Genomic DNA, 11259 nt, shown 5'->3' with positions numbered 1-11259 from the left:
GTGTTATGAAATATACTTCCTAAATCATATTCCTGTGATATGAAACATACATTTTAAAATTAATTTACGGTCGTACGATTTGAATCAAGGGTCAGAATAAACAGGTCCGCAGCATCGGGACAGACAGGTCCGGAGAGGAACCGGATCCGAATGGAACAAACTGCTAGAGTCGGCGAGGAATCCCACTTCTAAGGACGCCGCCGTTTCACACTGCGCCTATCCTCTTGGCCACCATAAAATTAAATACACACAAAAGTGAATCTCAAATATTATTTTTAATATTTAGAAAAAAAGAGGAAAAATCCCGTTTTCAAATCCCAATCTTCCATCTGCCAACCAAGACTTCATATTTTGCAGGAATTAATGGTACGTGGGAAAAAACTTCAACCAGCTTAATCCCCCATTGACTTCGGAAGAACAAACCCATCTCTCTCTCTCTACAACTCTCTCTCTCTCTACAACTTTCTCTCTCTAAGACTACTAGGCAGGCAGAGTGTCAGATCTGTAGCTGGGTTTCCTTTCATAGCTCCCTCGGATATATCCCTCTGCAAAATCAACAGGTACCCAATTCATTTTCTAATCATGATTATCTGCGTTTATTACTATTACGGGACATTCCCAAGTTTTTAATTTTATTTGGGTTTTAGAATTTTGGGGTGGAGAGTTAAGATTTAGCTTCAACGCTGATCGTGGGTCACTGGGTTTCTGTTATTTTTTCTGTTTTAGGAGGGACTGTGATTCAGCGGAATTACTAAATGTGGACGGAAAAAAAAAGGAAATTGAAATCAAGACAAATATTGGTTCTTTAATGGATTAATGATTTGGGTTTGAAGGGTATTTCTCACTAATTGAAGCTCTAGTTGTAATTAATTGCATTTGTAATATGTATTTTGGATAGTTGGGTTTTCGTGGTAAACGCCGTACGAACCTAATGTTTGTTGTTTTGATATTTCTTACAGTCTGATGAATTCTTTATAGCTTATTAATTGTAGGGAGCTTCTTGCAATTTTTGGCAGTGGTTTATACAAAAGTTTTCAAACTAAATTCGGGAATGGGATAATGAAATGGAGTAAAATGCAAGATTCACTTAGTTATAATGGGAACAATCAGTTACGTTAATATCGGAGGTTATCTTGAAGAGAACCTTGAACTGCCAATTAGATGTCTTCGAGTACAAGTGCATCTCAGCAGTTGACGGATCGTGGGACGCAGAATAGGAGCACTGATGTCTTCAACAGGTAATACCCAAAACCAGCTTATTACAAATAGTATTTATTCACCAGGATTGTGTTTCTAGGTTGATTGATTCAGTATTTCTCTATTTTTAATAGTTGAGCATTGTTATAAATCCCTTTTGGTAAGGAAGGAAATAAATTGATGGAAACTTCTTTCGCACTTGTTAATTATTTCATGCTAGCCTAGAGCGCGAATTAGGTTGCGTAGCTCGTGGACTTTATTTTTTCAATGATTTTACGACCCTTACGGGCTAGAATTTAGTTATGCTCAAAATGGTGGACATGAGAGTTTCTCCGGAGATTGCTGGAGAAAAGACTTTTGGTATTAAGAACAGTAGGAACCTTTTATGCTTTGTCAACTGTTAAGATAACTTTATATTTGAAAATTGGAGCTTGAGCTGTGGTTTGTATACGTGGATTGTAGACTTAGTTATTGCTTTTCTAGTTAAGAAGTTTCTAGACAATGAAAATGGTGATAAAGAATGTAACCGACAAAACAGATATTGATTAAGAAGAGCAGCGAGATTCTTATTTGGTCCATTAAAAAGGTTGAAAACACGAAGCCTTGGAGTCACAAGACAGCCATTTAGGATTAGAAATCTTATCTGGATGATAAGTAATAAATATTTATAATATTCTTTTTAAGTTGAAAAAGAACTTATATGATGTTGAAAAGTCTCATAATTTTCAACTTCATATAAGTTCTTATGAAATTTTTCATAAGAACTTAAGAGCTTTTCTGCGCATATAAGAACTTATATGTGGTAGATAAGTCTCATCCAGTGCACTCTGCACAAAAGCTCTGAAGTTCTTATGAAATTTTTAATTATTTCCTTCATTGAGCATCTATACCATGAAATACAGATCCCCATTACTTACGTAATTTATAGTGGTTTGTAGTATCTTCCTGATGTGAAGCATCTTTTTCCCCCCTTCCATCTGTAGGCATGGCTCTGAAACACAGCTTGCTCCAAAGAATTTAAAAGATGACAATGGTGTCCATATTAAAGATCCAGAAGCTATGGTACTGGTACTTCATTAATCTACACTTAAAAAATGAAACTTTATTGATATTTTGACACTATGTAATTTAATGAACAGGAACTTTATTCCCGAGCCAGAGCTCAGGAAGAGGAGATCCAATTTCTTCGTGGGCAAGTTACTGTTGCTTGTGTGAAGGTATATCAGTTCATAGCTTGCCTTTTATTTTCCCCCCACAAATATTTGCTTTATTTTTTTTTAATTGGTGTTATTTTGCATACTCAAATGTGAGGATTACGTAGTCTTCATTGTATCAGGAATTGCGCTTGGTGAATGAGAAGTATGCATTGGAGAGGAAATTTGCTGACTTACGGATGGTTTGTCCATCGCTTGAGAATTATTATGGTTTTTTCTTGGAATTCTGCTTTTGTAAAATTGAAGATACTTGTAGTCTTTGTTTGCAACTTCTGAAGCATGAAATGATATTACCTCGTTTGATAGGCAATTGATGAGAAGCAGAACGAAGCCACTACTTCTGCGTTAAATGAGTTGGCTCGCAGAAAAGGAGATCTTGAAGAAAATCTTAAACTAACTCATGAATTGAAGGTAAAGTAATAATTGAAAATGTTACTGGCTATTTTAGATTATTATGGTAGTTTGTAACAGGAAGTCCTATTCTTTGTTGTTTATAGAAAAAATAGCAACAATGATGCCCAAGAAATCGTATTGGGAAAATGGGTTGCAATACCATTTGTTACAATTGTCTCTATTTCATGACAATAAAAGCTCTTTGACTGGGTTTCTCAGAAGACCTCCATGACAATACAAAATAGAAGTAACTTTTTGGCTTATATCCTGGGAAAGGAAAGCTTTTTTTTCCAAAAACTTGTAAGGTTGTTGATGAAAATTTAAAAGCTCAGAGGATATATCTGTTGTGTGGACGTTTCCTAAAAATAAATGGGTGGAGGTTGAGTTTGAGCTCCAGCTGGTCGGTACATGGTATTATTTAACCGGTTCGAGAGAGAGAAAGAAATGATAGTTTGTGTATAATCTATCTGATGGACAAGATTAGATGCCATTTTTTACTCATTTATTTAACAAGCTTATTCTTCCCTGCTTGAAGTATGGTGTTCCATTGGTTCACAGAACTTACATAGAAAAGTGTAGGCACTAGAGCTCTTTAATTATCATTTGACCTGGAAATTTTGTTCTTATTCGAAATTTCCTTAATTGGTTTGTTTGGTGCCTAGTGAGCTTTCACCACTTATTTATTGTTTTAGAATGGATGTAAACACAAACTTATGTCTGATTGTCGGTGTAAAGTTTCCTAATGTGAGTCGACAGCATTTGTTTTCTAATCAGGATAAAGTTTATTACATGTCCAGTGTTTCTATATGTTTGCCTGAATAACTTTGGATATGTCATCTTTATTTGTTCCTTGCATTTCTTATGTCTGTGCTTTTAAAAACTGCCAGTTTTTTATTTTTATTTTTTTTATTGTTTTCAATTTCTGTTACGGCTACTGATTGTTATGTATTTGTTAGGCTGCAGACGATGAGAAGTATATCTTCATGTCATCCATGCTAGGGTTATTGGGTGAATATGGGATTTTGCCCCATGTCATAAATGCGTCTGCCATATCGAACAGTTTAAAGGTAACAATCATATAGCATACAGATGACATATGCTACAAGAACGAGTGTCATGGCTTATGGGTGATGCCATATTCTGTTGTAACATCCTTTAAGGAGATATCTGCATTTTATTGTTCTTATTTTACGCTATATATTTTGTTTTTCTATGTCCATGATAGTCTCACAGGTTTAACTTTTACAGAATACATACCAGTTTAGAATTATTAGTCTTCAGTCTAAAAGTTTGTGGAAGGAACTTCCACTAAAAAAAAAATGTATATACTACTCTTATCATTCTGCGGGATTGATAACTAAATGTATTGTGTCATAAAAAATTGGGGATAGTTTGTCTGGTGTACATAAAATATAGTGCATTCCATTAAGCTTATAGTAATAAGTAAGATAATCTTCCCTGAAATTGAGATGTCTCAGATGATTAAAAAGAAAAGATCAAGCCAATGAACATCCAATTAATGCTGAGTTAAGGTGACCTATTTGGCACACTGATAATTGTTCAGAATAGACAAGTGGGATCAGATCTTGTGTTAGATTTATAATGAAAAAAGCAGAGCAAAACAAAATTAGTTGATAGACAGGCCCCGAATCTTAGCGCAATAAATTTTGTCTTCTTTTCCTCAGGATTTAAGAGGATTCTTTGGGTATCTAGGGATGAGTTTTCTGTCAATCGGTCTAGCGACGGGTTTTCTTAATTGATTTTTGCTTTCTTGAATCTACAGCATCTACATGATCAATTGCAGTGGAAGATTAGAACTTCCCATGTAAGTAGCACTCTTGTGACTTCATGCGGTTGTCAGTGTTTATTCATTGTTCATATACTGTAGAATGCATTGATTACTCTTCCTTATGTATAGAAACTGATTATTAAACTATGATGTCCTCATTAACTGTCACGAAGCTCCTACTGAAAAACCTAAAAAAAAAAGAAAAAAATTATGAGTAAAGGATAAATCTTCTCAAATCATATGGCTTCTTGAGTCCGTTCCTTTTTGAAATACTTGAAATGATTAAGTTGGGAGCTGGACTGTGACTTACCTGCTAAAGGAATCATGCATTGGATAAGTAAGGAGGACAAATTTTGTGCTTGAAGGCATATTTTTGTACTGTCCTGAACCATGAATAATTCCTACTTGTTATAGGCATCCCATTTCACCTTATTATTATATCAGAAACATGAGAATATGACAATCCTTGGAACGGTGATAAAGTTACACAATCAGTCAACCTAGTAATAGAATAGGTCAACGAGCACCTTAATCTGCAAATTAGTATTGTTCACCAACACCACATTGTATGGATCTCACTGGGGTTTTTCCTTCAGTTCGTACTTCATAAGGTTGACACTTGTGTGAAATTAAGTACCTTGTTTCCCGATTTTGGTGATACCTCTACTGTTTAATTTGATTTTTCACTATTCCCCAGTAATCAGCAGAAGCATCTTATCTTGACAAATGCAGTAAGGCATCTTCTTACTTTATGGCAGGATAAATTTAGACAATTAACCTCCGCAGTGGACAATCATGCTGAAACTGAATCTCATGGTAAAGATAGCCGTGGTTCTGCTATTTTGAATGGTCAATTTCCTGATAGATCCACAGTACTGATGGTATAAACCTACTCATACACTGTTTTTTTGGTCTATGAGCTATGTCATGGATTGTTTTTTTTTCTTGTTTACTGAAAACACCGTCTCTCTCTGTTTTTCCTAATTCAGGGACGGCAAGGCTTTGATCGTTATACTGATGAGCAACATTTGGAGCCAACTGACACATTGCCGAAATATGTGACTGACATCCATGGGATGAAAATGCTAGTAAATAATGAAATTCCGCCTGATTTCACAACCAATGCAGAGAGGTTGGTGTTAATTATTCATTTTGGTTGCCTTGATCTTTTATTTTCCCACCATTAGTAAGCATATATGTGTTTGGAACAAAAAATCTTTCTGATTGCATCAAAATTTTAACTTTTTATAAAGAGCTCTATATAGTTAAAGACCCCAGTATTATGCCGAACCATGTTTGATAATTGCATACAATTTCTTTATAGCAGTGAGGTCTTCTGTTGAAATTTCATATTTGCTCCGCACCTGTGTTTGTTACTTTGGTTACAGCATTTGTGGTCGGTACAATTGAATTCTAATTTAGTAATTGAAGATTGATAATTCATAATTCATTGCCTAAAATCAATTACACTGCCAGACAACCTTGGCCACTAAGCATGGTGCTATTTGAAATAAAACTGAATAATTTGGACACACATATTAATTTCTTTTGAGTAATTCTTATCAAGTTCTTGAAAGTTACAAGTAGTCGTAAATTGTTCCGTAATATAGTGTATTAGCGGTGTCTTATAGCTTCATATCAATGAAATTCGTCAATAAATTTGGATTGACTCTTACACTGAAGGAACTTCATATATATAACTAAAATGCAAGGGGTTATTTAAAAAGTAACCATAACATTATAGAATAAGTTTCTATGCACCTGGGTTTAGATAAGGAATTTTTTTATATGACCGCTCTTCCTTTTAACTGAGGCTGTGAATCATACAATTCTCAGGGATATGGCTAGATTTATTAATAGAGATGATGCAAATGTGAGAGGCGGGAGTATGAACAATGGTACCTCATTTTCTCCTTACACCACTCAAGATGAGATTGCTCCCTCTGTTTCTGAAGGTGATTGCTTTTTTCATTTTTATTAAAAACGGATTCGGTTGCTTGCCCATTCATGAAATCTAATAAGTGCTATTTCATTTAGTGGGCCCTGGAATAGAGAATTTTCAGATTATTGGCGATGCTATTCCGGGAGGCAAACTTCTTGGCTGTGGATATCCAGTACGTGGGACCTCACTTTGTGTGTTTCAGGTGAAACTCCTTGAACATTCTTCACTAGTAAACTTCCATCTCTTAAGAAGTTTGCATATGTTATGAGTTCCTTCCTTATACATCATCATTGTTTGCATATCAGTGGGTTCGTCATCTTCAGGATGGAACTAGGGAGGTCATTGAAGGTAGACGTTTAAATGATTTTTTTATTTTTTGGTAGTTTTCTTGTGATTTGGGTCCTTTCAGTGTGCTCGGTATCTACGTATGTATTGTTTTATTTTATTTTCCATTTTGGTTTTGTGTTTTCTTCAATCAGGTGCCACAAATCCAGAATATATTGTCACTGCTGATGATGTTGATAAGATAATTGCTGTTGACTGCATACCGATGGATGAACAAGGCCGTCAGGTTTTCTGTTTACCTTTTATGTGCATAATGTCATAAGTGATTCCATTCGTTTTAAACTTTTCGGTTATGACTATTTTGTTTCCTGATAAATTTGTTTTTCATTGTCAGGGGGAGCTAGTGAGGCATTTTGCTAATGATCAGAACAAAATTAGATGTGGTATGTGCATTTATGCTGTATTGATGCATTTGATGTAAACACTCTTAAGGCAACGCTTTATTTTATATTATTTTTATATTTAGGTTTTAATTCTAGTTGAAAATTCAAAGCAAATTTTTTACCAAGGCGTGGAGTATTGTCATAAAATCGAAAATATTTGTGACCTAAACTAAAGTAACCCAAGTAACTTAAGTGAAAAAATAATCGAAAATATCTGATAGCTGATAATTTAAGTTAGTTTCTTGTTTTCCAGTTTTGATTTTGTCGCCAACTCTTCTCCTCCAACTCATTGGTTTTCTTTCCCCATCTGAGTTGTAATATTTGCATTGTTTTTTTCACTGAGGTACTTTCTAGACCCAGAGATGCAAATGGAGATTGACACACATATTTCTAGAGGACAAGCCAGTTTTAGTGTTCTACTACTGGTATGGTTATTGTTTTCATCAAGTTTATATTTTTATTCTCTTTCTTGAAGCATCACTTATTCATCAGTCACCATCTTTAGTGTAGATTGGTAAACCCATCTCCTGATAATAATTTAAAATGCTAATTTATTGGAAATTTGTTGCTTGGTGAAATTTCAAATATAATGATTGAGGCTCTAGATTAGGAGGAAACTCCAGTCTAGGTATTTTCTTTAATGATGTTTACCAATTGCAGCCATCGTTGTTTAAACGCATTGTTAAAGTTTTGTTCACATTATTTTTCCTCCTCTTGCGTTACTACCTTGTATAACTTGTATGCATACTTGCATATGGAACTTAAGGCTCTCGATTGAATCACTTGTTGCATAATTAGTAAGTATTACTCCGTACTTTTATAGGGACGGAAGAAAGGAAAATATTATGTTAAGCACCCAAATTGCATTATATGTATATTTTTCAAGTTCTATGCACAGATAAACTGCCATGATGACCTGAGTTTATGGAAAATTGGTTCAAATATGTTATAAATGGGGCAATTATTTGAATTCAGAAAGTCATTTTCCTTGTTCAAATGTCTCAGAGCTTTCGTGTCTTTGAGACTTCTGATTCAAAGGATTTTGTACTTGATATTTTGTTCCTGGATTGTGAAGCAAGCTTGGGAACCTGTTCCATACTGGGGGGAATATGGCCTCATCTACTTATTAACAAACATTTACTAGCATATATGGTTACTTATCTTAGTAGTGTCTTGTTTCCAGGCTCTTCTTTTTTGGTTTTTTGTTTTTGTATTTTTGTTATGTAGGGCGAAGGACGTTGTCTGGTCAAAATGACGTCAATTTAGCTATATGGTTTAGTCATCCCTTTGAACCCATCGCAACAGATTATTTTCCTTTCTATTATCTAATTCAGTTGGCTTGTATATAGACAATATTCAAAATCTGTTGCAACCAACTTATGGCTTCTGTATCACATGAAAAAACTTTTCCCATATACTTTTGCTGAAAAACAGACGGACTCTTCTGAAGATTGGGAGCCAGCAACTCTGGTTCTGAGACGGTCAGGCTATCAAATCAGGATCAATACCACAGACTCTGTTTTATTTGACAAAACGTTCTCGAAGGAGTTATCGGTACGTTCTTTACTTGGTGATACTTCATTTTTGAGTAATTAAGTTTTTATGTCATGAGATCCTCTTGAAGTTGCTTGTTTTGAGTATTGGCTGAGTTAACGGCATTATCCTAATGAATATAATTAGTGGTATACAATGGTATCAAGTGGGTCTAGGAAAGGTTGTTGATCAAACTTTATGTTCTCACACTCTCAAAATGAGTGAAAATTCCTTATGAAAATACGTATTCCTCAGAGAAGTAAAAGCTAAAGCTAATATCCTTAAGCACATGATGGTAGTTATAGATTTCTCCACTAATCAAAACAATATATAAAATGTGTCGTTGGATATTTGTATTTTCCAAGTATACTCAACATTCTATAATTTTCTGGTTGCAGATCAAAGTTCCTTGTGGCTTCTCGACACAATTTGTGTTGACATATTCTGATGGATCTTCTCATCCTTTTACAACATACAGTATTCGGTAATACATTAATTTTATATTTACATGTTGATTTTAATTTTGTTCCATAAATTATTGTAGTTATATATATTAAAACAGAACATCTTGATAATAACTTTGTGTTATTATTATTATTTTCCCTTTATTTGAAGCATACTAAACACTCTTCTTTCTGTCAAGAATATCTCATCTAATATGATATATTCAATTTCTTTGGTAGGTTGCGTGATACTCTCGTGTTGACCATGAGAATACTCCAAAGCAAGGTATTCCTTCTTACCTAAATTTACTTCACATTTTGCCTAACCTCTGGGACCATACTTTTATGGTTAAGATGTTAATGGGGATATTTTTTAGTACTTGGGATGAGAAATTTCTTTTAATATAATTCCTTCCATGCTTCTTTGACCGAAAAATGAATGTATCTCCATGCTTCAACTTTTGCGTTTGACTGTAATCCACATATTCTGTTATACGTAAACTAACATCAAACCAATACGTTACAAAGCATCTCTTTGTACTCCAAGCTTATAAAAGGTCAATTGAATTTGCGCCACTTTCTTGACTAGGATACAAATGTTTAATTGATTCCTCCTAGTGAGCAATACAAAAGACGGGATTGTGGTAGTGTTTATGGATTGTTGATGTGACTCCATCATTAACCTACACTGTTTAAGTTCAGGGGTTTTGTCACAAATGAAAATATTGCAGCTCTATTCTGTTGTGTACACTGAATAAAATACTTGTGTCATAGTCAAGAAAGCAGTACAGATTTAGTTGACCTTTCTTGGAGTACAAAGAGATGCTTTGCATCATACTGTTCTGATGTTAGTTTACCTAAACCAGAATATCTGGATTACAATAAAACTCAACAAGTTGAAGCATGGAGATACTTTTTCTATTTTTGATTGAAGAAGCATGGAAATATTTGAAACAATCATTTTCTGATAAGGAGCGATTATAAGGACGGATGGATACATTAGAGAATCAATGCGTATGTATTATGCACACATGAAACAAATACACAGAACACATGATCTGCATACAATCAAGAAGTTATATTGCCAGACTGCTAATTAAGATTCTTGATTTAGTGGAATATCGTCTAAATGTGTCGTGTGTGTATTCGATCAACAATTGTGATTGACTAACCCACAAGGGGCCCTTGTATGGTTAATTTGTATATCAGTGGATCGTTAATATGCATATATATATGGTTTTTATCTGAACTTCCATCCATCGTTAAACATGTTTCTATTTGGAATGCTTAGTTTCCGGTCATACGTACTCTTAATAATTTCTGACCTTCAAACGCGGAAACTTTTGTTTCTTTTGTGTTTTGGAGCAGGCACTGGATGACAGAAGGAAAGGAAGAGCATAGCCCGTATTTGAGCATAATGTTTATACCCATTATTCATTCATAGTAGAAACGAGAAATAATGAATTAGACGACGGCGATTTAAATTGTAGAATGTGTAACTAAAAGATAAAAGGAAAATCTTTTATAACTTGTATTATGATACATAGATTTCTATTTCTGAACCACAGTATCATGTTGTATGACCTCATCTTTTATTCAACCATGTGTAACTTTTTGCATAGATTGAGTTTGTATCTTGTTGTAGAAGAATGATAATGATGTTACAACTTCAAATTATGATGACTTTCCCTTCAGTGAAGGTCAATTAGTTTGTTTAAATTGTTACATCTGCATAAGGATATGACTTATTAGTCAAATTATCTTATATTTTGGAATCCCTTCTTTATCCGTATTCCTTCTCGTTCAATATTTGAACGCTGGACACAATAGGTTGAAGAAGAAGACTAGCTATCATGGCGATCTACTACTTGATCCATGTCGAGCGCCTCGGTTTTGACCATACATAATAAAATTAACTGTCTGGCACTTCGAAAAAGTCATTTTGCACCCTTTAGGTTTAGGCTGTAATCTCTCAAGTGTGTTTTGGGACAATAAGTTGCTTTTGAATTTACTCCGGTTA

At 34.4% G+C, this 11259-nt stretch overlaps 1 protein-coding gene across 5 annotated transcripts; it reads left to right on the top strand.

The window, feature by feature from the left end:
• Positions 1-193: 193 nt before the first annotated feature.
• Positions 194-10858, top strand: LOC137733877 (uncharacterized). 5 transcript variants are annotated; one of them, XM_068473080.1, is made up of 21 exons: positions 194-560; positions 727-834; positions 993-1238; positions 2181-2259; positions 2337-2414; positions 2534-2593; positions 2718-2822; positions 3761-3871; positions 4588-4629; positions 5352-5474; positions 5583-5725; positions 6430-6548; positions 6631-6737; positions 6841-6883; positions 7015-7106; positions 7215-7263; positions 7618-7688; positions 8698-8817; positions 9195-9280; positions 9480-9525; positions 10608-10858. In XM_068473080.1, exons 3-21 carry the CDS (start codon positions 1162-1164, stop codon positions 10638-10640), a joined length of 1584 nt encoding a protein of 527 aa, XP_068329181.1. In that variant the 5' UTR covers positions 194-560; positions 727-834; positions 993-1161; the 3' UTR covers positions 10641-10858. The 5 variants fall into 5 exon arrangements, with proteins under 5 accessions (XP_068329181.1, XP_068329182.1, XP_068329179.1 ...); XM_068473081.1 differs by lacking the exon at positions 727-834 and having other exon boundaries at positions 1017-1238; XM_068473078.1 differs by lacking the exon at positions 727-834.
• Positions 10859-11259: the final 401 nt, after the last annotated feature.

The sequence above is a fragment of the Pyrus communis genome, chromosome 5 (genome assembly GCF_963583255.1).
Source record: "Pyrus communis chromosome 5, drPyrComm1.1, whole genome shotgun sequence".
Taxonomy (NCBI): domain Eukaryota; kingdom Viridiplantae; phylum Streptophyta; class Magnoliopsida; order Rosales; family Rosaceae; genus Pyrus; species Pyrus communis.
The sequence above is the reverse complement of the archived record's forward strand: the minus strand, read 5'-3'. Positions and strand labels throughout refer to the sequence as shown.